Source organism: Trematomus bernacchii, unplaced genomic scaffold (assembly GCF_902827165.1).
Source record: "Trematomus bernacchii unplaced genomic scaffold, fTreBer1.1, whole genome shotgun sequence".
Classification (NCBI taxonomy): Eukaryota; Metazoa; Chordata; class Actinopteri; order Perciformes; family Nototheniidae; genus Trematomus; species Trematomus bernacchii.
In genome coordinates this window covers 4,250,394-4,276,581 of record NW_022987689.1, presented here as the reverse complement: position 1 = coordinate 4,276,581, position 26,188 = coordinate 4,250,394, and the positions used below count along the sequence as shown (strand labels likewise).

The following is a 26,188-nucleotide window of genomic DNA, read 5'->3' as shown; positions in this document are numbered from 1 at the left end:
AGATGATCACTCCCAATACTGCTACCAGAAGCTAATTCACTTGTTACCAGAGTTAGATCGATCGCAGACTCTGTTCCATCTCTAAAATTGAGTCTTGTACCTTGCCCATTATTTAAACAAACTAATTAATTTGCCTCCATTAAGTCCTCCACCACCTGTCCGTTGTAATCTGTAGATCTCCCTCCCCACATTGTATTATGTGCATTAAAATCACCACACCATATTATTTCATTTCCTTGACAAAGACTGTCTAATTCCTCTATTTTGAGTTTATTACATGGATTATAAAAATTCAGGACACTAATATTCCTTTTATTAATCCAAACTTCTACACCCACTATTTCTAAATCATGACTGTTCTTAAATGTTAGCCTACTATAAGACATTATTTCTCTGATAAAGATTGCACATCCCCCTCCCTGACCATAATTTCTATCTTGTCTTATAGCACTATATCCCCCAATAATGAAGTCCAAATGAGTCTTCAGCCATGTTTCTTGAATACAAATAACGTCTGGTTTTTCTTTTAACTGATATATATAGGTCTTGAATTCTTGTCCATTTGCAATAAGGCTTCTAGCATTCCACTGCAGAATGAGAAAAACCATCAATCTATTCACTAATCTGTGAATCATCATTATTGGGGGCTAGCATATCATGTATCATTTCAACCGTTATATCCTTTATCCCCAAAAATTCACCTGCTGCTTCCACTATTGTTTTCAGTCTTGACCTCTTTTTTGTTTGTTGCAAAGCAACATTCACCACTTTTCCAATAAAGGCCACAAATGTGTACTTATTAACAATCAATGCATCCTCTCCTATCACACACTTATGTGAACACTTTGTGGAGCTTTCCTTTGCCTGTGGGAGTTTGGGAAAATCTTTTGAAGAGAATATACTTGCTGCTACTTGGGATTTCCTAGCTATGTTTAGTGATACCTTTTCTGTTGCTTCAGCATATGAGACTTTATTTTGCACTTTGTATCTCTGCACCTCCTTGGCCTTTTTCTGCACTTCGCAGCCCTGATACGCAGCACTATGTTCCCCACCACAGTTGCAACATTTCACCTTAGCACCTGCAGCACAACTACCATATTCATGTTCCCCCGCACATGTTGGACACCAGAGGCCTGTACTACGAAGCTGGATTTTCGCTTAGCCGGCTAAATTCAGGGAAATCTCGGGCTTTCCGGTCCTACGACGCTGGTTCTCTTTTTAGCAGGCTAGATTTCCATGGTAACTTATGCTGAGCGGCAAACCTGCTCCGGAGCAGGTTAGGTGGCAGGCTAAGAGATCAACTCAGTGAAAGCACTGCCTGCTGACCAATCAGAGCTCCGTGTGCGGAGTTTAAAGCGATCAATTCATATTACAGGATAGAGGAAATACAGAAAAACTGCCGTTGCAGGAAAGACGGCCGTGAAAATTAATAGAATATCCCCTCCCATCTTCAGAGCAATCTGACTATTATAATATTAGCGTTAAGAAAGCTTACTTAAATATCTGCCACGACATAAGTAACCGGATCAGAGTAACATTAAGTACAGTCCGCGGCACTGTGAGTGCGGACGTCGATGTGTGCCATTATCATTCATATCATATCACATCATAATGTATCATATATTTCCTTATTTGAGTCAGCTTCTTGAGCCGTATCTGGCCGTGCAACACTCACAGTGTCACATACTGTATGCAGAAGTATTATTTTAAGCAACACATTAAGTTGACGAAACACTCGAGTCAAATGTAATTAAAGTCAGATCGTGTCTTAGACGGGGCAGTGATTTCATAAACCTGTTAATGTACGCATGGGCGTAGGAAGCATCCTGAATGTGGGGGGGACATTTTTAACGGGGGGTGTGGGGGCGAAAAAATATATAGATTTCCTGTATTCTGGTGCATTTTAACAGGTGGTTTGATACTTTTATGTGGCTATACTAGCATGAGGAAAATGATGGGTACATTTTGTAATTTCATCCAGTAGTAAAGAAAGGAAACATATTTGATTATTAATTCAGAGCTGTCTTTGAATTAATAAAAAGCAGTTTAAATGCCCATTTTTTGTACATTTATATACAACAATAAATATTTGAGTGCATTGAGAGATATTGTTGTGGAGAGTCATTTATATATAAATCGCAAAATACATTTGTGAATCCTTCTGTGAGCATTTATTAATATTGAGACTGATCTGACTCCATACAGATGTTAAGTTCAAATAAATGTTGCTCTTCTGTCTATATTGGCCATATGATGCCCCTTGACTGAAATGTTTCCTGTTCAATATCCCCACTGATTTCCTTAAAATCCTGGGATGAGAGTCCACATCACAATTTACTCTCAACTGTCATTTCCCTTTCATCACTCACCTCAGCAATGGACCTCTCTCTCTGTCCCTGTATTCTGCCTCTGACTCACTCTCAAGTGCCTAGATGTCAAGAGAGGTGGTGAAGTGATCATTATTTATTGAGCAGTATACTCTTTCACATTGAATCATAACAAGTCATACTGAATGTAAATACAACTGACTCTAAAGTAAGTCCCAGTCTGTGACATTGGACATTTTGAAGACTCAAAGTCCCAAGCAGTAGGTATCTCTCTACCATGACATAAAGACGAAACTCCTCTCCAGAAGTGAGACGCCGCCATCACTGTTAACTGCTACCAGCTGATGACTTACTTTCCTCTTCTTTGAAAAAAATGTTCTTATGCCCATGTTGTCTGGGGGAGAAAACATATCAAACCAAGAGATAGTCAGCTTTGATTTTCGCTGTATTAACCATTTCCCGAACATTTGGTGTGTGTGCCTTACCTCCGCTACCGGCATCGCTTCATACAACAGATCTGAGCTGTCCAACTATGACAACACTCCTTGAACATGCGCGCGCTATGTGAGAATCTGCCTTGGTACAAAGTAGCAGTGAAAACATGGTACGGAGTTTCATTGATTTGGGCATTCTCTCAATAAGCAAGTGGAATGGATTTAATTTGATAGTAAAGCACTGACACAGCGCTCTACAAAGTGCGGCGAGTGGATAGACCGATTCACGGACTTTCCGCATAGTAAAAGTGGGGGGGTCTAAACTAATCATTTGAAAAAGTGGGGGGGACTTGTCCCACCCTCATATAATGGCTGCGACGCCCATGAATGTACGCATTCAAACACTTTTTATTTTACCAGCTGTATTCACCTTGCAGGTGCAGCTATGTGGCTTTTATCCTGGATAAAGTGTTTAAGTCATGGATGTTTAAAGTTTAACTTCTTCATATTTGACTAATATTAAAGTTTACTTTTCATTCAGGAAGTATGACGCTGCGCTGTCAGTACGCTTGTCCGTGTTTGAGATTGGTCGAATGCTCCAAATACCACCCCTTTCATGTGAACGCGCACCTAACTAGATAGGACACGGCTGGCTTGAGCGATCCACTTGATAACCGGCGTCGTAGTACAGCTTAGCGCCAGCGCGTATGTTTTGGCTTAGGCCAACCGGCTAACTCCAACATATCCAGGTTAGGTTGAACCAGCTTCGTAGTACAGGCCTCTGGGCTTAGTTGCTTTGCACTTGTCTGCCACATGCCCAAACCTTTGGCATTTAAAGCACCGCAAAGGTTTAGGGATGAATTCTCTTACTGGAAAGCTCATGCAACCGATCATTATCTTCTGTTGAATTGTTTCTTCAAACTGAAGAAGAACAGATAAACTATCCACTATCTTACCCTGATACCTAGTAGGAAGACGCTTAACTACAGACACTTTTCCCCCTTTAATTTCTTTCTTGAGTTCTTCTATGCCGATTTCTATCGGAACTCCACTGATAACTCCAAGTATTTTCCGATTTGCTCCAGGAACATGGCATTTAATTCGAACTTCATTCAGGCTCTTCATTTTCAGTAACTTTTCCTGTTGTTTTGCATTCCTCATTTCAACCAACATCCGTCCTTTGCTCAGAAATCTTGCTTGCTTTATCGATCCAATTTCTTTGTGAATCGCTTTAGTCAGGGCCACTGGATGTAGCTTAGCTGCGGATTGCTCACCAAACTCCACAATCACTTTCCACTCTTCATTCTCAATCCTTTTCTTTACTTTCTTCAATTCATTCTGCAAATCAGATTCACTAAGACTGTCACTTGACATGTCTATCTTCTTTCTTGAAGTCTTTTTCCTTACTTCATTCCATCCTCCATCTCCTTCAGATGCACTTTCCATACCCTCCTCTCCAGGGCTCAAAGACGCCATTCCACCAGCTGCTCTCAATCAACTCGGGCAGCTAAAGTGTCAAAACTACTTTTTCTTGCTAGTGCGTTGCATGATGGTTAGTCATTTTGTCCGACTTGCTCTGGAGGCTCGCCTACATGAGACGTTGAAATCTCGCGGGACAAAGACGCCCGCAGACTTGAGAGCGAGGCGCGGCGACGCGGCGCAGTTTCTCTCCACGGGCTGCGGAAGCGAAATGCTTGATGGGAAACGACCAACGACTCGCTGGTATCTCGAGCTGAGCGCTCATTGGTGGTTTTTACCCCGTGCTGGTGATGAAACTCTCCATTGGCTCGGCAAAAGTTTGTTGTTGTTTTGTGTCAGTTTTACGTCGCCACTTCCATTCACATTTGTCATCATTGTTCCACAATGTTTATCATCATGAAATTAATATCTATATATTTTATACAATACTTGCACTGCTTACCATTGTCAAACTTTATATATTTTAGCATATTCATACACACTGTTAATACTGGTCATACTGCTCATAGGCTGCTGTGTATATCTAGTGTATTCATAACCCTCACTGTGAATTCATCATTCAATTAATTCTATATTTTATTCTGTAGATTGTGTACATTACTTTTCACTTTACTGCTTTATGCACTCCTGGTTAGAAGCTAAACTGCATTTCGTTGTCTCAGTACCTGTAATCTGTGCAATAACAATAAAATCTAATCTAATCTTGAGCAGGAACAAATGTATTTACTTGGTGCATATCTGACAATAACGATGAAACACATTTGTGCATTCTTTAGAAGAGAGAAACTTGCTCTGTCATAGGTGGGTCATGCTACAAGGAAGTGGAGAGGAAAATATCACAAACAGAATACTACAGGATTGCTGGGAATATACAAAGAGAGAACGAGGGCATATGGAGTGGAGACCATAACGTTTGCCAAAGCAAGCCCATTTAGCAGTGTTCCCCCATGGCTTTCCCCAGAAGCTAACATAGATATGAGTATCATAGAAAGGAAAAAAGAGTGGCAAATAAATGAAGTGGGAATTAAAACGAGTATGTACCTGAACGAAAAGTATTACAATTACCTAAAAATGTATACAGATGGATCTAAGAAGAAAGAATGCGTGGGGATAGGCGTGTATATACCAGAATTCAAAATATCAATCTCAAAACGAGCGTCACTTAAAGTGGACCTATCATGCTATATTTAAATGATAGATTTTATTACTATTGAAACAAATTCAAGAACAAATGACACCAAACCAATGCAGAATTATAAAGCATTTCCAATCAAAATGTTTGATTCACTTTATATAACAACATTGTGAAATATTTCACATTTAGAACCAAAAAGAAAACCAACAAGCACTGTGCATAAGCAGATTAATTTGTACTCAGTCTCTATACACAACAGTGAACAGGATTCATGCATGTGTGTTGCATTAAAGTCATTAAGTCTTAACATTTAAAAACAATGAAGTTTGAAAAGAAAAACTGTGCTCAAGATTGGTTTATACTCAAACTGTTCAAATATACCACATTAAACAGCACACTTTTGTATGGCACCCTAAACTGATTTTGCCATAAGGAATACTCAACTCAATAACCTTTTTTTTTTAATGTTAGGTTTCTTCACTTCAATAATTTCCTTGTCTCCCCTTTGCTTCACTAATATGTTACTGTTCTGGCTGCTGTGCCATTTTTTTCAAAAATCAGAGTCAATGTTTGGGGTCAATCAGTCTTTGTTGAGTCAAAGGACGTATTGCTTTCTGTTGGCTCATCTTCACTTTCTTTTTCACTGCAGCGCCTTCTCTTTGCTGGCCTTGCATTAGTCCCTTCTTCATTTCTCTTTGGCCTTCCTAGGGGTCTACCTGTGCTCTTCCTTTTACGTTTTGGCTTAACTGTTCTCCTTTTCTGCACCTCCTCTTCTTCATCATGTTCTTTCATATTGTTGTCTAACCCAGAGACTGTGTCTCTCTTGTTTCCATACTTCTGACCATCACCAGGGTTGCTTACAGTTTTTATTCTTTTACCCTTCTTCGGTTCAGGTCCTGAGCTGGATGAGTGGTAACGCTGGACATGACTCTTCAGGCTCACATTGTGATTAAAACTTTGCTCACATTGCTGGCATTTAAAAGGCCTCTCCCCTGTGTGAACACGCATATGGGATTGCAGGTGGCCTGCCTGGCTGAAGTCACGTTGGCACACTGAACACTTATAGCGCTTCACTCCTGTGTGCACAGCTAAGTGCCTCTGAAGAGAAGAGGAACCGGAAAAGTCAAGATTGCAGATGTGACATTTTAAGTTGCTATGAACTCTCAGGTGGGATTTGCGTGCGTTATATGCGGTAAATGTCTCTGAACAGTCAGGACATTTGTAGGGCTTTTTTTCAGTTATGTGGATCTCCTGGTGAGTGATTTTGCCCACTTTTGTTTTGAATGTAACATTGCAGTATTTGCATGGATGTTCATAGTTTTCATCGTGGATTCTGCTGTGAGCGTTTAGTGCGACCTCAGTAACACATCTCCTACCACAAATATTGCAAGCATAGGGTCTTGTTTTGTGTTTACATGTGTGAGAATTCTGTTTATTAAAAAACGTGCCACACTCGGTGCAGAGCTGACGACCAACCCCGTCGTTTTTCTCTTCAGATTCGGTTTCCCCTTCAGATTCGGTTTCCCCTTCAGATTCCCCTTCAGATTCTCCATGAATCTCGTTCAGCAGTAAAAGTTCCTCCTCTGGTTTCCAATCCTCGTCTGAGTCCATATGACTTTCATCATCTGACTCCTCTGATTCCTCCATGGGATCACTCTCCTCAGTGCTGTGGTTGTCTGTTGACACCGTCTAAAAAGTTTTAAGGACAAGAATGGGTATGAGTAAAAGTGAACATGTTCAGTACAGGATTAATATTACAGCCAGACAAAAAAAGAGTTGATTAATTAATTTATCATTCAGTCTTTGAGACAGTGTGCGAAAAAGCACACGTCCCACTGTCCGGGACGTGTTATTTACAATGTCGGACAAGTAGATCTTTCAATTGACTTGTCCGGCGGACAAGTGACGTTTTTAGCCCTCATTTATTGACAAATTATTGATAAACTCAGTTTACAAAAGGCAGAACTCATTCGCAAATTGTCCGTGTCCGCCATTGTTCGTTTAGAAATGTTAGTTTCGGTTCTGCTTGTCGATTCCTAAGGAAATGCATCTCGCCGCTTTCTGTACTGTTAGACGGGGGCAGGGCGGTGCGGGACGTGTAGCACAGTGGCAGGGTTGGGAAGCAAAACTCGGTGCCGAGTAGGAACAAATAACAATTGTCCGATACCGGGATTAATAAGAGTTGTGAGGACAGGAGGCGAGGCAGAGCCCCGCGGACCGCAGCTCTCTCTCTCTATGCTCCGGATCATCTGATCGCTGCACGGTGCAGTTCAGCGTCTCTCTCTCTCCCTCTCTCTTTCTACACACAGCGGACCCGCTGCCCATTTAACAGCCTAATCTTTGTCAAACTTTCTTATGTTCTTTCTCCAACACGTAATGAAGGTTATTAAGCGTTTTAGCTCCTATGTTGTTAATATTGACGCCATTTCCTTTATGAAGTAAAGCAGCCTCCCTGTCTGTGTCCTCGCGCTGTCCTCACATCCCCCGACCCCCAGACTCGGAGGAGCACAGGGATGTCCATATTGTTTATGTAGCAGGGTATAGAAAATACATTATTGAAATTCAAATAGTATTTATTTACTTTTACAAACAGTGAGCAGGTGCAGCATGTGTATTGCAGGACATGTGTAAGCATGCAAGCGTCTTTGAGTTGTAGAAAAGCGCTAGGCCTATAGGCTATAAATATAATGTATTATTATTATTATTATTATTAGGCCTATGTGTTGGACATGTGTGGTTGGACTCTGTCTCACAGGCAGGTTGCAGTGTAACATCAGAGGAGACTGGGCCAATTGTACATTCTCAAACTGCACCACATAGAACTAACTAAACAATGCAGAGAATATTTTTATATAATTTTATTCAATAACCGTAAGAAATTAAACAGTATGAAGTGATTTCTAAATAGGAATACAGATTTGACTTAATGTTTTCATAAATATGTTTTTCTCCCAGTTTGTCATGGGACTTATTTTTACCCTCTCAAAGAACCGGAATCGAGAACCGAAAATAACCGGAATCGAAAAGCAGAACCGGAATCGTTAAAATCCAAACTATACCCAACCCTACGTATGTGTGATGCAGTAAAATCTTACCGCTCACTTACGTTAGCGGTGTCGTAAAAAACGTGGGAAAATGTAAAATACGTTGGCGAAGAAGAAGATTCCAGTGGCCCCAATTTTTCCATTCTGGACAAGTGAAAAATGTATTCGGACAAGTAAATTGCCAAACTCACTTGTCCATGGACAAGTACTCTCTAAAAACTTTTTCTCACACTGTGAGATATCAAATAATAGTACAAAACTAGTTCTACTCACAACTATCCAAAGCAACCGAAGGTCCAAAACCCAAGGATATTCAGTTTACAGTTTTATATGACAGGTAGAATCATCAAAACCTCCCATTGAGAAGTTCAAGCATCTTTTCACTGCTTGATCAATGACTTTAACTATCGGATTTACAAAATAGTTGTAAAATCCACACTGACTGTTGTATAAATGTATGTCAATTGACCGATTGTTTAAGCTCTACCTATTTAGGTTACAATAGTCAACACAAAAATCCACTGCATAAAATTCCAATAATAAAAAACGTAATTGTGAAAATATTGGAGTGTATCTTGCGTATTAATTTAATAAAAAAAAAATGGAATGCACAAATCTATTAAAAAAGGAGACTTAACTCTTAGCAGAGTGTTTGGATATGTTTTAGTTTGTCTGACAATTGAAGTCCTACCTGTTGAGGTTGATCTTCAGCTGTGGGGACACTGGCATTGACTTGGCTTTTCCACTGGTTCCTGTACTCACACTGAAGGCACTGTTGGTTCACAACGATGAGCACCCCATAGATGACCTTCTCTGTCTTTACTTTAGAGCCACATGACGGGCACTTGTGGCTGAACAACTGGAGGAGACATTTTTCATTCACAACGTACCTCCCTTTCATCTGCAGAAGTGCAGCTCTGAGGAATCAGTGAATCAAAAATATGAGATACAACATTAGAAAGTCTCATCTAGTTTTATCAAAGTAAAACTGTAAAGAAGGATTCACTTACTTTTTCCTAATCATATCAATGTTCACAATGTTGTGTAGCATTTGCCCATAATCAGACATCTCTGAAGCATAACTTGGTGCTGGGCTTTCTTGGTCATCTGCAGATTAAATGTAACCTTCACCATTATAAACATGAAAGGAATACATTTGAATTAATACCAATTGTATTGTTAAACCTTACCCCTTGATGTTAGTTCTGATTCTTCAGGATAGCAAGATGGACGATCACATGTTCTTAGTTCTTCAGGCTTCTACACAAAGTAACACACAGGGTTACACACAGGTAATACATGTTTCCTCACATGTTAAATAGAAATGAGTAACTTGTGTATGGGTGTGTCTATTATAAATACAGACTCACCACATATTGTGGGCTCTCCAGAGGTTCCTCTGGTTCTGACTTGACACACACTGATGGGACAGCACTGGACCTGAGCTGGACCGTGCCAGGCAGGGGTTCAAAACAGTCTCCAGTAAAGTGTTCATTGCAAATGGTGATTTTAGTCCAGCACGATTCCATAAGTCGCTGTTCATTGGCTTCCAGGACGAACTGAACCCACTGCAGCCTCCTCTCCGGATCCTCCGGTATCTTAAACCGTCTGGCACCACGACGCCATGAATCACATCCGAGGACGGAGCACATCCTGGAGATAAAGGATCTCTTTCAGTTTTAATGTGGCGGGTTAATGTAATGTTTACAGCGACTGCAAGACTCGTAAGGTCCCAAACAGTAAAAAGCTAAGGGCTAGCTGGTAGTTTCGCGGGTTATGGCTAGAAAGGATCCGTCTCTCGCGAGAGTTTGCAAGTCACGTGGCTGAATGAACGTTTGGCAGGCAGCCTTTCAGTTGGGCCACAGCAAATGATGGTGAGAAGCTAAACTATCTATTAATTATGTCAATTACAGGGAGTGGGATTGTTGAAATAGGGTGTTAGCGGTCTTGCTGTTCAAAGAAGAATGACAACACTGTAGATCACCAACACTATGGTTTATTTTTTATTCACAGGCAAGTCAACGTTGTCGCAGTAAAAGTCCCAAGATAGCTCTTGGTGCAATAAAATGTTCCCTTTCAGTGTTTTACTATTATGTCTGATGTTTCTCTATTAATATTGCTGCTGCATTAATGTGTATGTTGCATGTTACTGCTGTAGATGTGTTTCCGAGCCGCTCCGATTACAACGAGAGTTACAACGAGAATGTGACGTCATATTTACACAAGACGGATCCTTTCTAGCGGCCGGCTGGGTGAAGTACCCCTCAGTGCAGTGGATGTACCCCTCAGTGCAGTGCGCAATGCCTCAACGTCTCAACGTGGGCGGGAGCTCAACGTGGGCGGAGCTCAACCTTGCTCAACCTTTGAGGCACGTGACGTCCCGACTCCCGTGCATCGCAAAAGTAACATATTATATCTTATATTATTAATATATATATAATTCTGATGTCTGTGGTTATTTAAACATTCCCTGATAAACGTTATTTCAGCGTCACTAAATTAGTGTTAATCCCAGTGTGTTTAGTGTACAACATCACATGCCATTTCACCTTCAATTCATGGTTTATTCATACTTTATACTTCAATACTTCCTGCCATTCGAAAAAAAAAGAGTGGAACAGGCTAGCAAGTGTGCAGGTGTGCGTCATATGATAGGCCCCGCCTTACATCTTCCGCCACAGATTTGGGGAAATTGGTCCGTGCGCAAAGCATTGTGGGGATTTTAAGACCGCGGAGTCTACTCATGTGCAGCCTCGATATTTCTTCAAACGGAGTACGCCGGGCTCGGTAGATTTCCAAGTATGTTGGAGATTGGAACAGTACTTCGGCGGCACTCGATGACGTAGTATGCTTGAAATAGTGGCTCTGCAGCAGCTTTACTCGCGATTGAGAAACACCCAGGATGCAACGCGTCATCTGTGAAGCTCCGCCCACGTTGAGCTCCCGCCCACATTGAGCTCATTGAGGCAAATATGATAATTTATATCATTTAAAATATTATTTGACCTAAAACTAAATGTTTTTATGATTATCCTCTGAGGAGGACATGGGGATTTGCAAACTTTTAATTCCCCCCCCATTTTACACAACACAAAATGGAGTTCACTATGGGCCAAAACTAACATGTAGGTTTCCATAGTGTTTATGGCAGACGGATGCAGTGGGTCTCAGGAAGATATATAATAAATAATAAAGGTGGGTTTGCTGCTGAGCCTATTTACTGTGCATACAACACACCTGGCACAGTTTATTGTTATTATATTGCCACACTGTACACTATTGTAATGTTGCCTGTCTTGACTGGAAAATAAAAGAGAGAAACAAAAGCACTGTACAAAAGATCAGCTTTATTGTCAAAATGTTTACAATGTACAATTTACACGCTGTTCAGATGCCTCATAAGGGCTGTGCGCTTGTCTTGCCCCCCAGCCTCTGCAATGGCTGGCGCTGGCCCATCAAGCTGGGTCGCCGTTAAGGCAGTCCATTCGTCCCTGTACTCATCATCATTACTTTCACAAAGGTTATGTAATATGCAACATGCTGCCACCTGGATTTTGATCTTGTCCATCTTGCAGTCGTTTCTTTTCATCAAGCACCGCCACCTGCCCTTCAGTCTGCCAAAAGCGTTCTCCACCACCACTCGTGCTCGGCTTGTTTTGTTATTGTACGCAAGTTGCTCAGGCTGCATTAACTCAGTTACAAAGCTGTATAACATGAGCACAAACAGCACAACTTCAGTCGACTCCATCTCCATCATGTCTGAGGTCGGAAGGTAAACAACAGACGCCTAATGTACAGCAAGTGGGTGGGCGTCGCAGTATACGCGGGAAGTTTTTCTTCTTCTCTTGTTTTTGTAGCGGATTGCAAACAACTTTAAGGTGCATACCGCCACCTACTGTACTCGCCATGAAGTGGTTTGTGGCCTGCCAGTAAACCCAAAGCAGAAGAAGAAGAAGTGACGTCAGCGACTCATTTGCGTAATCTTCCCTCAGGGAAAAGTACTCCGGTGTGAACGCGATTGCCCTGGGGTAAAAAGTGCCGGGGCACTGAGTGCCGGAACTAAGTACTGCAAAGTACTTGGTGTGAACGTGCCTATTGCGCACTGCATTGAGGGGCTTCTCGGCTGGGTGGGTTGAATAGCGGGGTTGGCTTGGTTTGAGTTAAGGCGTATCCCGGCTTGTTGGAATCAAGGGAATTACCATTTTATATACACATCCCTGGCTGTGTGTGTGTGTGTGTGTGTGTGTGTGTGTGTGTGTGTGTGTGTGTGTGTGTGTGTGTGTGTGTGTGTGTGTGTGTGTGTGTGTGTGTGTGTGTGTGTGTGTGTGTGTGTGTGTGTGTGTGTGTGTGTGTGTGTGTACTAAGAATACGTGTGTGTGTGTGGTTAAAAAATATGACTAGGGAACTCAGGGGGTGTAGGTCTATCTGGAAAGCACCGCCTACTAGAAGTTTCGGTTTCCACACAGACTAATGGACAACATGCAGGTCTGTCAAGTTTCCAGCAGGTGGTGCTGATTAAAAGGTTTTGTATCAAGACCTTAACTGTTGCCAGTCAGCAGTTACTATGGTACTATGGTGATACTGCATTGGCTTTTTAAAGTCACCTGGCTTTCAAATAACTACATACGCAGTTTTAACTCACAATGTCCGACTCTGTTTAAATACACCCCCTGAGTTCCCTAGTCATACATTCCCAAAAGGTGACCTGTGTAGCTCTGTAAAGCAGTTAACAGATTCAATCCCCCCCAAGTCAAGAAACATATGTTTTCCATGAGGTGGAGCATACTGTATCTACAGTGCATGCCTCATGTTTTGTGTCTCAGAGGAACTGTAAATATTAATAATCCTCAAGAGTCAATACATTCCATCTTTTAACTTTTTAATGTCTGTAGGGCCAAAACATGACCATACTTGACCATTTTTATCATTTTATTCATGTCCTCATTGTCCTGTAATGTATCGTACTTAAATGTTTTGCTGAAGGTTAAAGGTGGGGTAGGTAATTTTGGAGAAACCAGCTTGAGTGCGCTAGAATTTGAAAATACACAGCCGGAACAAATCTGCCACTTCCTTACAGAGCCCCTCCTCCAACACACACGAACGCGCACATGACCAATGAGGGCACGAGATAAGTTTGTGCACAGATGGAAGGCTGACAGGCAGGTAGGCCATCCAGTTATTTTAGCCGGGCCGGCTAAAATGATTGGTCGTGCTTTTTACAGTACTACGGCTTCCACAGATGACATTTTTTTATGGATTTTTTGTCAAAGCACTTTAGATATTCATTGCTATCGGGATGTTAAGAGCATTCCATGGAATATAACAAAAAGTGTATCTCGAGCCGGTTTCTCAAACTTACCTACCCCACCTTTAATTTCAACATATAAAAATGTGTTTAGAATCCTAAAATGTATACATAGGAGTGTGAAGAGCCCCAGTTTTAAACTCCACTGTGAAATTATTTTAACTTTTAAAAAGCATGTTTTTGTTGAGCGGCTGTAACCTTAAGCACTCCTGCTTACTTTTCAATCAGTATATATCTTGGCCTGATGTTACATCTTATAATATTAACTTTTCACTGACGTGTGATTAAAATATGTACTCAGAGTCAGGTTTCTGGGTTTAAACACATGGCCCCTAAACAAACAGGAATGCCAATCAAACTGCAGCCTTTATATCAGGCTTGTGTAGCAGGTGGTGACAAGTTACTCTCCTGAGTCCCTCTGGGGATGACATCACCAATGTCCGAAAAACATACGAGGGCTTTATGACATGTGAAAGAAATGATAGGGCTTTGTGGATTGACTTACTTTCCCTCAGGGTGTTGGAGGATGTCTGCTTCCTGCAGATCTGACAAGTTGTTCCATGTGTCCATTAATCATAGCAACATATCCGCCCGTAGGTGGCCAGTCGATCAATACCTCATCACACTGCATCAATGTTAGAGCAGCAACAATCGTGATGATCGATTCATATTTAGTCAGTTTCCTATGCAAAAATGACATATATTGTGTCTTCAGCCACTTAAATTGAGATCTACTGTTTTTCTCAGTTTTATTTTATATTGAAATGAATATCAGATCCCCTATAGCTTATTTGGTAACGCTGGTGGCCCATGTGCTAAGGCTCCTTATCACAGGGTCCCAGGATGGAATCCGAAATGTGGCCTTTGGTTGCGTTTCACACCCTCTCTCCATGTTTCCTGTATATCTATATGTTATAACAAAGGGAACATTCTAAACATTTGAACTTTAATATAAATTAGTGGACATTTTATAGACCAAAGGATTATAAAATTAAGTAAAAAAACAAATGAGCAGTTTAATCAACAATAAAAAATGTCATTAGTAGCAGCACTAATCAAAATCAATTTGTATCATTGGGTTTGGTTATTTGCTTGTGATATGTTGTTTAGTCAACTGACTAATACTACAATAGAAATATGAGTCAAGGACAATCTGCATTTCAAAATATCCCTCTTAACTCTCTTACTTTGGTATCATCATTCTCCATCAGCATATTTGCTGAATGTGCTGGAACTTCAAAGGCTGATGCTTAGCAGGAATGTGTTGTAAAACTGTAAACATTAGGATGGGGCAATAAACCCGTCAGTTCACACAAACACCCAGCGTGAGAAGATAATTTCCACGGTTTACACAGCAACAAACCCATCCCTTTCATGGTGATCGCAGCCAAAATTAAAATCCCATGTGACTGAAGCCATAGAATGGAGGAAAAACTGTTGCGAGAAGTGTAGAAAATGAAATTTCTTTTGAGTGTTTGAGCACAACAGGAATTTGACCCCTGACTCCCATTTACGTTCGATCCTCCTTCATGTTAATTCTGGGAAAGAGAGAGAGCTGCAGTCGAAACATGTAAACTGTATTTCACATCCACAGAGGAATGTTGGCGTGTCCTCACAATGTTGTCAGTCAGTATGCCAAGATAAGAGCTCTGAGTTCATAAATAAGATTGATGGTGTTTCACATACCACCAGTTCCTGCTCTGTGTTTTCCCATACAAGCATCCGCACTATCTCACAAGTTCATATCCTCTCTGCCCAAGCCCAGGCATGCTTAGTCCTTTTAACATATTCCCCATCCAACTATCAAACCACAACACAGGAGACATTTAGCCTTTGCTTGTTCAGGTGTGAATATGAATAGAAAAAAGTTTCAACATTGGCACAAACATTGACATAAATAGATTACTTTAAAAGGTTGTGTATTGGCCCTGAGATGCCACTTTATTAGTTAGGAGGCTTAAGAACAGTTTATTACAAAACAAATAGCTCTGATTTGATATACAGTGTATTCAACAAAGATGTTTAGGATCAAAAGGAAACAGAATGTGTTAGTTACTCCCTTAACCCAAGCTCTACAGGCTGAAAGGTTGTGTTAAGTATAAATGACCAAGAGTGTCTGTTAGCTTTCTACTTTTTTGCAACTTTGCATTACTATATGACATTTTTACTGTGTGAATACAATAGAAAAATCACCATCAGCTCCTTAACTGGCAACATTTCAACCCATCACACATATTTGTGTGTGTTGGGTTGAGTATTAGTTGTGTTGGGTGGTTGGAAACATCACTAATAAGCTCAAATTCCAGCGTGCAGGTATACTTTTAAAGTGTATTCTTATGATGATTTGATACAAAGATCCCACCGAGCTTTTGTGGAAGTGCACATGAAAACTCTAGCCCTTTTTTGTATCTCTCTGTCTTTGTAATGAAACACTATATGATTGTTAAATGTTAATTAATGAATCAATGGTCATGGATTTCACCTTTTCTATAAAGCCATTGATTCACAGCCTTGCATATATCATTTAAAATGTGTGAAATCTTTCTCCCACAGGCACATTTTGTGTTGCACACACATCATGCATGCAGTGGGATGACTAGTGAAACATGTGAGTGGACCTGGATGACACCATAACGTTCATTGTTATTCTCATTGTCCTGCTACATTGTGAGGTCTCATTGTCAGCCAGCGCTGCTCAACCGCCCCAAACTGGTACAAGTCGATATCAGTGGCTCTGTGTGTGTGTGAGTGTGAGAGAGAGACAGAGAGAAAGAGAGAGAAGCATCCATCCTGAAACAGACACCACATAACAGAGCTCCATTCTCTCATCTTCATATCCAATGGCGTGTCCTGACATTGTTCATAAACACCTCTGGGGGCGAGTTAAAATGGAGGCAATAAAAGTTTATGACTGCAGCACATGTTAGCCAAGGTGGATGGAGGCACGCAGGAATTTCAAAAGGCATTAGCGGCTAATCTGGGAGAAACCTGTCTTTGTCAATTATTGGGTTACGTGTCCCAATGAGAATGTGATCTATGTCAAGCATGCTCTTCATGGCAAGAAGAGAACAAGAGAGCAGGCCACCCGAGAAAGTTGAACCCAAAAGAATGCGGCTCTGGTATTCATTAATGAAGAGCACTCTTCTCTGTGGTGGAGCGAGGACAAGAATGAGGAGATAGGGTGACAAAGTGAGAGAGAAGGGAGTGAAAAAGGAAGGCAACATTTACCAGAATAACTTTTTTAAAGAAGTATGAACAAAGTTGAGATCATCTTTATGCTAGTAAATAGATGGAAGATATGTTTGGCCAAAATCCTCTAAATGAAAAAGAAACACAAGTCAATGAGCCAGGTAATGTATATTAGAATATTTTATTGCTTTATGAAATGTTGCATGAATTCAACTGTAAAAGCCTTCATATTGTTTGAAGTTCACAGAAATGTCTGTTTGAAGTCAACACTAGGTTGGTTGTGTACAGCTTGACATGACCGTGATTGTCGGCACATAACTTACGACAAACATACATAAACTCTTTGGCATCCTGCTCAAAGCCCTATCGAACCTAAAATAACAATACAAACAAATCTGTAGAAAATATATAATAATAATAATAATAATAATAATAATAATAAACCTGCTTGTTAGTTCAAAGCTCACAGTAAACAAACAAAACAACACGGTGTAGTTTTTCAGCTTTTATCCCACAATGGTGACCAAACCAGCAGAATCACCACATCAGGGAACACACTCACATACTGTAATCACACATGCAAACATACTTTGTTAAGGAAAAAGTCATCAGAAAAACAGATGATGAAATCAACACCAAGATTCAACACCCTTTCAAAATCACTAACAACACCATGTCTGTTTCAGTTTGTCTTTAATATATTATGCATCTCACAGTTCACACACCTCTAAACCTTTGCAGAACCAGCTGCTCGGGCTTCAGCAATATGGACAGCAAGAGCATTTAAATCAGCAGTGTCTCATGTGTTATAAGCTTAAATTATTGAACACAGGGAAGTCTTACACACAGATAAGATCCAAGTGATGGGAATGAGGTTACTCAGATTGACAATTCTTATTGGAGAGGGGGGGAATAGAGGTCACATAGATAACCTTTTATTGAATATGTGTCTTGAAGAGCAGGAGGCTTAAGTTAATATTTGGGGAATGTGGAAACCAGATAAGATAAATATGTAGCTTCTTAATTCACTGGGTTGGGAGAGGAGATAAAGGGGGTTGTGAAGGGGGAAAGCAGCAAATATATATATTTATATAAATATTTAGGCATTCACTCTCTGAAAACATGTTGCCCTATTACAATCCACAATACTGTCCAAGTACCTCAGAAGATTAGTCTTTTCTCACCCAGCCGGGCAGACTGCCTGCAGCTGTCCAGCTTAGTGAGAGGGAGTGAGGCGGAGCACAGCTCTGTCTCTAAAAATGTGAAAATGGTCCTCATTTTTTGCGTGCATTGGCCTCTTTCCACGACATTCTTGAATCCAATATTCAATCCACTCTTTTCAAAGACTTGCACTCTTCACAGATTCTCAGAATTGTTATTTCTTCTCATTCAAAATCCACCTCCCGGTTCTTTAAATGAAGATTTCCACCGCCTCTGAATCCAGCTCATCCAGGCCTCTGAAGGGGTTTAATAGCAACTTCTTAGGCGCTGCCTTGTCTGGAAAAAAGAAAAGAGATAGAATGAATAATTTTAGGCTAAACCAGTGGAAAAATGTCCCAGATACAGCTCAGCTATTAATGACTAAAGGTTAACAGAGATTTTCCACACTCTAGCAGACCACTCTGGTAAATATGCTCAGTCAACAGATCCACATTATTTCCTAACCATGCACATTCCTCAAAGCCCACATTATGAACCATGACCTGGACAGATGGTATCTGATTGGCTGGTTAAGCAGCAGTGTGGTTAATCAATCTGAAAATCCATGAAGCCGGGGTCCAAAACTCCTTTCATGAAGAGTATTAAAAAGCTGTGTGTGTGTGTGTGTATGCTTTGTATAGCGGACTCTGAGCTTGTGAACGCTTGTTTATTCATGTTTGCAAATAATTTATCATTCGGGTTTTATACTGAGAGCATTCTCTGATGGTTTCTTGGCATCGTAAACAAACTCACTTATGCATATTTGATAGATCACTCACCACTGTTGAGCTTAGTCGTGCTGGCAGCCTCTTTGGCTTTCGTCCCCTCCACCTGCAGCTCGAGCGCTCCAGGCTCAGACTGAGCGGAGAACTGATGGCTTGGCAAAGTCTGATCGTCTGAGAGACTCTTACCTAAAGAACAACAGTATCTGTCAGAAGTGCTTTCGTCTTTTATCGACATTTTTACCCACAAACAATACTTTTTATGTTTGAATATAATGTACAGAGTTGACCCTTAGGCTACGTTTTGCTGCTTACCTCGACTCCTTGTGTTGCTCAAGGCGGTGTTGATGGAGGGGGTGGAGGAGGCGGGTCGGAGAGATGCCCCCACTGTATTCAGGAGGTTTGGGCGGGGGCTGTGTTCGTCCTTCCTCCCTTGGTCCTGGTGCAGCCGCTGGTTGAGGATCTTGATCACAGCGTCCTTCTCCAAGATCTGAGCGTAAAGAGCACGGATCCTGTTCTCCATCTCCTGATTCCTGTAGTCGGCCACCGGCAGGTCCTCGTTGAAGCTGTTGTTGGAGGAGTGGCAAGGTGAGTGGTTAATGATGGTGGTGTCTCTGCAAAAGGAAATGACAACGTGCAGATGTTAACTCCAATTCAAATGAGCAAAAACGTGTACTTGTAATGTTTTGAGAAATGTGGAGCTAAGTTCTTTACCTCTGTGCAGCGGCGGTGGCAGCCACCTCCATGGCAAACTGCCTCATGGTGCTTTCTTCCAGGTACTTCTGCTCCCAGCGCACCATGTCGGCCTCGAGGGCCAGGATTCGCTCCTCGCGCTCATGCAGGCGCTCTTGGAGGGAGCCCATTGTCACTCCTGGTGGCTGAGTCTGCCTCTGAGGTGGAGAGAGAAAATATTGAATACAGATGCCAAAAAACAACTAAAAACTACTACTAGAGAAATCAACGTTTTTCCTAGTTTTCCTAAGACAGGATGTTTACCTGTTGTGCCCTCAGAGTCCTCAGCTCCTGCTCTAGTCGCGTTCTCAGCTTCATCTCCAGGGTCTCCCTCTTCTCACAGGTGGACTGCAGCTGAGCCAGCGCACTCTGAAGTCTCTCAACCTTCTCCACATAAGCCCTCTTCCTCCTCAACTCGTCTTCAAGCTGGCGGCCTCGTCCACGAGCTGTGTCCAGCGCGTCCTCGAGATGCTTTGACCTTTTGTTCTGCTCCTCCACTGTGGATCGCAATCGCTCCAACTCCCGCTCTACGCGCTCCTTCTCAAAGTTCTGCTCCTCATCTGAAGGAAAGAAAAAGATGGGTGGGACGGTTTAGTTGCATGTTTTATAAACGTGGGCATGATTTTTTTTATAGCAGTTTGGACATAAGTGCTATTGGATGAAATGTGAAATAATTCCCAATCTGTCTGAAGTTCCTTCTCAAATACGTATGTGCATCAATCCGTAATTACTCCCTCCTAAATCCAATCACAGTAATAAGTACCAGAGTTGCTACATGGTGGCCGGTGTTCTTCATTTAGCGAAGCACTCCTGGAATGCTGAGAGGAAGGAGGAGGAGGAAGGGGGAGAAAGCCGCCCTATCCCTTTGACCCACATAGCGCATTGCATTCCTCATCAAGGCCATACAAACACCAACACCCTGCTTGAGTCCAGTTCCTTAAACAGACAACATAAATCACACTAACAACAGGTGGGGGAACCTCATTTCCACTGCTTCTGTGTGATTTAGAGGCCGCTCGTTTCCCTTTGCAAAGAGGTGTGTGGATCGAATTCCCTATAATCAAGCCTTCTCACCAAATAAGCCGAGGTTATGCAAGTGAAATTCCTTCATGCAGGATCCCTTAGCTACAAAAAGGGCCTCATGCTATGCTACCATCTGATCGAATCAAGCCTGTTGATAACAAAGAAGGATATAACAGAGAGCTGGGGATTGGGGGGTGGGGGAGGTCTAGCCAAACAGAAGGACATACTCACTTTGTTCAAGGAGTTTCGCCATGATGTGCTGGTTGTGGTCAGCTGCTTCTACTTCTTTAGCAACATGTGATCTGGCATTTTCCAAGTTTTCTGTATTGCAAGAAAGTTTGAGAATTAGATAACGTTGTAAACTGGATCTGATATTATGGCAGAATACTTCATAGCTTTGTGTATGTGTGGCAGCACTTTATCCATACCTCTTAGGTCTCTGTTGAAATCCTGTAGCCTCCTGATCTCAGACACTAGCCTCTTCCTCAGTGTCTGCTCCAGGTTTTCCCTCTTACAGCTGCCCTGCATCATTGTCTCATAGGCCTCGGAAATACGCTGGATCTCATGCTCCAGCTGAAAAGGGGAAGAATAAGTAGCAAGGAAAGAGGAGATGGAGAGGATTGGAGGAAAGGAGCGCAGAAAAGAAGAAGGAGAAGAGGAATTTTTGGTTAACCTACTTCACATGCCAGGGAGGAGCTGGAATGTTGAATCGTGTTGTTACAGTACATGCATATAGTATACATATAGGCCTGTATGGGTACATATGGGACTGTGTATACAGTACACTCAGTGTGTGTCTATGTGGTATAGTTCTAGAAGGAATTCAAGCCTGCACCACTCCCCGAGAGACTGATTTATATCTACATTCCTGAGGGCTGATAGCTCTAGTTCCAGGTGTGAGAGCGCGCACGTACACACCACAACGCACAAGTTAACACGCAACCACACAAACAGAGGTCTGGGAAGGCTGCCAGCGGAGGGAAGGTGTGCATGCCTGTGCCTGGGTTGAGGAAACGGCAAAGAGAAACCCACCATTATAGCAGTCACACAGGCATGTTTACCCAGGGCTGCGGCCTGACGGAGAAAACTTTCCAACCCTGGCAATTATCATTCTTTAAGGCTGAGACAAGGCAACGGCCATGTGACATAACTCCAATAGAGAGCCGGGTGGATTTTACAAAGTTTGGCTGAGGTGTCAAATATCTCTGAAGCTGTTGTTCCACCACGATGAACAAGAAATGTGCTCATTTTAGGCCAGATTCAATCAAAAAGTAAAACATAAATAAACAAAGGGGCAGTAAACCAGAAGAGAGAAGGTGGAATGGTTGTTATTGAAAAAACAAAAGGGACCTTTCACTTTTTACAAAGCAGCTCACCACCTGCCACGGACTCCCGCCCCACCCCCATCAGCTGTGTGTGCGGGTCACAACCCGATCGACTGCTGTCTGACAAGCCCTAGATTAGGCTGAAAATCTATGGCCTCCATGAAACTAAAGCACGCGCGCACACACACTCTCTGGCCTCCACAAGGTCAGCTCCACAATGAGAGGAGTGTGTAAACACAGTAGCAGACTGTGACCTATGTTTGTGCCTCTGTGGTATGGAGGGTAGCAGCTGCTGATCTCCTCTGTCCCTTCCAGATGAGGGAGTGTGCCTGGAGTTGGACGTTAGGGAGACAACTGTTGACCGGGGTTGTGTTTCGTAGACAGGTGGCTGAGTTTTTAGGATGATGTCTGTCTGGTCAACCATATAAGAACTTTGGATTATGTCCTTCTGGAATTGAGTCGTGGTTGTGCCAACCTCTCATATTCTTATGAGTTTGTTTGTTATTGTCTAACTCCCCTGAATGAAATGTAAATCTAGCTTGAGTTTGCCTGTTCTCACTCCTTCAGCAAGATCTGTGAGATATGTCAAATGCAATAAATAATATGATTTCCTCTCCTTACCTTCTGAATACGGCCAGTCTTCTCCCTGTGTGCTTCCAGCTCTTGCCTCAGCCTCTCGTTTTCCATCAGCAGCAGCTCCACCTGGTTGGGCTCCTCCAAGCCAGCAGGTGGCAGGCTGCTGAATGTGCTGTAGCAGGGCAGTTCAGCTTGCTGGACAGACTGGACATACCTATGAGAGACACATTTCTGAGTAAATAAACAGATTGTAGCCAGCTAAACTTTAAGGTATGAGAACTTCCTTTTTGAGCAACACATGTGAAATATCACTCTATTTCCTCCTATCCGCGAGCAGACAAGCCGACTCCAGTGGCTGCAAAGAATGTCAAAGCCTATATGAGGAACATACTTTTGTAAAAGCATCCCAGGCAACACAAGCATGTGAAAATATCTTGTTCCACTATGCCTGGCATTACAAACACCTGCAGGGTTGGACTTGTTCTCCTGTTAAGTATTTCAAGAAGCCAATCGGCTCGCAGGCTATGGTGTGACTCACATTGATAAGTATGTGTTTACGCATGTGAAAACACCATGACGAGTACTAGTTGATTGGCTCTAGTACAAAAACTACTCCACAGAATATGATGTAATGTTAAAAGGAGTTTAAAAAAACATGTACACACAATGACAGTGAGGTATTTGTACCTGTGCTGCTGTGCTTGCACCTCCTGGCTCTGGTGAGGAATAAATCCTTGGCCCTGGATGGGGGCTGAGTAGACTGGAGGGGGGCTGCGTTTGTCCATGCTCTGCCTCGGGCTCTGGAGGGCCGGCGGTGTGTAGTACGGCAGCTCAGGGTAGCTGTGAGAGGTGCACCTGAGGGCCTCCGCTTTAGCAGCTGCATCATTCCTCTCCAGAGATATCTGCATGCAATGCTCACTGAGAGATCGAACATGGCTGCACTTCAGCTCCATTATATCTGCCTCTTCATGGAAGGCTCCTTCATGCAGGAGCCCCTCGTGGTGCTGCCTGACGGGGCCTGTAGGGGCCCAGTTAGAGGCCAGATACTGAGAGTGTACCTTGGCCTGCTCGTATGTTGGCAGCTCCTCGCCGTGCAGCTGGTAGAGCTGGTAGCCACTCTCTGAGTGAAGGTAGTCTCCCTGGTGCTCCTGGCCCTGGGGCTCCTGCCTGGCAGAGAGCTGAGGGAACGGAGGCTCCTCCTGGGTGAGACTCTCCAGAGAGGAGCGTGGGCTCCTGCCCAGTTCACATCCACTGCTGGGTCCACTGTTGCTCCCACTGCCTCCACGCAGGGCCTGCTGCTGGATGGCTAATAAAGTGCGGGTGTCTGTGGGGTTTCCATAGCGCAGCTGCTCCTGGATCAGCCGGTGCAGGACCGTGCCAGACGGTTCTTCAGTGGATGACATATTGTTTTGAGTATGTTTATCTTCTCTAGCACTTGAGTTGAGTTTTTCTTGAAAATATATATTTTAAATCAGCTGTAAATTTGAAACAGAGCAAAAATAAAAGGGATTAAGTATAATCAGTCAAACAAATAAATAAAACACGAGACAACTGAACAAAAAAAACTAACACTAATGGATTCATATACAGATGAATGGCAGTGTTTGAGGAATGTAGGATTTTGGAATAACAACAACACTATCAACACTGAGATTGTAGATTTCCTTTTTTAGATCTCATTAATACAAAATCTGTGATTGATGTTTAGCTGGAGTATAACATTAAAACATTGTCTACTTTACAAACAGCGACAACATAGAGATGTGGAGACATTTTACACAGCAGGCACAAAAATGCATGCGCCAAACATTCCGATCTCACGGGGGAGCAAAAACACACAAAACTGCATTTTAAAATAACTTCATCTTTGGAGTTTAAACACAATTGTCCATTTTAAAGAATGTGAACTACTCGAAACTCCTTCACAACAAACAATACTCTCAAAAACTCGAACCAGAAGTTACGATGAAGCTACTTTCGTCATGTTTGTGATCGTTTTTTTCTATTGTTTAAAAAGGAAGATTAAAACAGGCTTTTCTTACCAGCTCACACTCTCATGATAACAAAACGTTGTTCTCGATGTCGAAGTAAAAAAAGTCAGAGTAATTCCACTTTTTCCATGAGTTTATAGAGTCAAACTTGTCTCATGTTGCTCCCCCTCGACGGGCTGCTCTCTCGCTGTGAAATGAATGTGAAGAGCAGAGGCGGCGATAATAAGTAACCGAGGAGGGACTGAGGTCGGAATGACAGGAATGTAAAACGCGAGGTCCCTCTGGGATCAAAAGCGTAAAACCACACGGAGGGGGGGGAGGCCGCACTGCGCTTAGCATTACCAATGAGGAGTTAAAAAGAAGTTTAGGAGAGGACATTTGAGCCTTGGAAATAAATGTTTTAATGCTCAGTGAAAGGGAAACATATCTGTGTCGTTATCTGGCACACAATCTACTTCCTAGCACCATGTGTGTTGTGTTGCTATAAAGAACTAATGCAGTTGTGGAAGGGGTATTCAGATCATTTAAAGTGGAATGTTGGAATATCTGAACAATATTTGACTTGTGTAGTACAACACAAGTATTAGTAATAGTTCTCAATACGCTCAATGCCCCCTGTTAAAGCTCATATTTTATAAACTGATTATATGTTGTGCATGTAGAATCTTAATTTGAAAACTGTAATTATAAATATAGCCCACGTGGTAGAATAAAAACATGTATTTACAATAATTTCCCTATATGAAGTATAAAGTAACATAACATGGACCTAACACTACCTTAAACAAGTGTTACCATAGATCTTTATTATTGATAGTTTGACTTGAATGTTGTTGTTGGTCAAGGTGAACCTAATTTGATCTATATTTTAGTAGTTTTATATTTTAATCATCACAATGTTTTATGTAGAATCTTAATCAGAGAAGTTATACTGGCTGTTCATAGTTGAGTAAAGAAAACAACATTTATCTCTGAAAACCAGTAGTAAAAATATAAAGAGGCATGCAATGGACACACTAAAGTTAAAGCGCTACAACTTAGACCTTCGCACCCCTAAAGTTTGGTTGCTTGTAATTTAGTATCCTGGAGGAATTCAAGCTCCTCTTCACTGCTGGACACGAGTAAAAGGTATTCTTGTCTGTGAAAGTGTGTTGAGACTATGCATGCCTTAATGGTGTGTGTGTCCCTGCGTGGTGTGTGGCAGCTGTCCACTGGAATCTGAGGTCTGCATGTGCCCCATTACTACAAACACAGTGGCTCTTTGTACCCGACATCACACTACATGGTGCAGAGCAGAGCCTGGAGAATGCCACACATGGGCACAAATCCCAAACATGCAGGGGTCGCGCTCCTGCTGAGACCAGGTTACTCAGAATCACAACATGTGTGGATGGCTGGAGGACAGTCAACCCTATAGCCATTTACATATTAGGTAATGGCATTCACTAATTCCCAACCAGGGGTTCTTGTACCCTGGGGGAATCCTACATTCCAGGAAGTACTTTTACAAATTGGGATAAGCTCAACTAATTTGAAATAAATTGATAAATCTAAATAATATACAAATTCACAGTCAGAGTCAATAACAACACTAACCACGTGTAAGTGTATGAAACAAAAAAGGAAGAAATATAAATAAACAAAAAAGCTAGCTAGAATGGTAAAAGGATCCACCCAATGTAATAGCCAAAAGTCTAAATAGCGTT

The 26,188-nt window shown here is 42.0% G+C and overlaps 2 protein-coding genes across 2 annotated transcripts; both read right to left on the bottom strand.

Moving 5' to 3' along the window:
- Window positions 1-5,488: 5,488 nt before the first annotated feature.
- LOC117488311 (zinc finger protein 91-like) lies at window positions 5,489-10,205 on the bottom strand. Its single transcript, XM_034137140.1, has 5 exons — window positions 9,790-10,205; window positions 9,610-9,679; window positions 9,430-9,526; window positions 9,111-9,336; window positions 5,489-7,064 (listed from the first exon to the last, which is right to left on the bottom strand). Exons 1-5 carry the CDS (start codon window positions 10,069-10,071, stop codon window positions 5,952-5,954), a joined length of 1,788 nt encoding a protein of 595 aa, XP_033993031.1. The 5' UTR covers window positions 10,072-10,205; the 3' UTR covers window positions 5,489-5,951.
- A 6,870-nt stretch (window positions 10,206-17,075) lies between these two features.
- Window positions 17,076-24,691, bottom strand: amotl2b (angiomotin like 2b). The gene is made up of 10 exons (XM_034137801.1): window positions 24,534-24,691; window positions 23,179-23,966; window positions 22,537-22,705; window positions 21,019-21,163; window positions 20,822-20,911; window positions 19,832-20,127; window positions 19,550-19,725; window positions 19,151-19,449; window positions 18,893-19,024; window positions 17,076-18,410 (listed from the first exon to the last, which is right to left on the bottom strand). Exons 2-10 carry the CDS (start codon window positions 23,892-23,894, stop codon window positions 18,325-18,327), a joined length of 2,109 nt encoding a protein of 702 aa, XP_033993692.1. The 5' UTR covers window positions 23,895-23,966; window positions 24,534-24,691; the 3' UTR covers window positions 17,076-18,324.
- Between the last annotated feature and the right edge of the window lie 1,497 nt (window positions 24,692-26,188).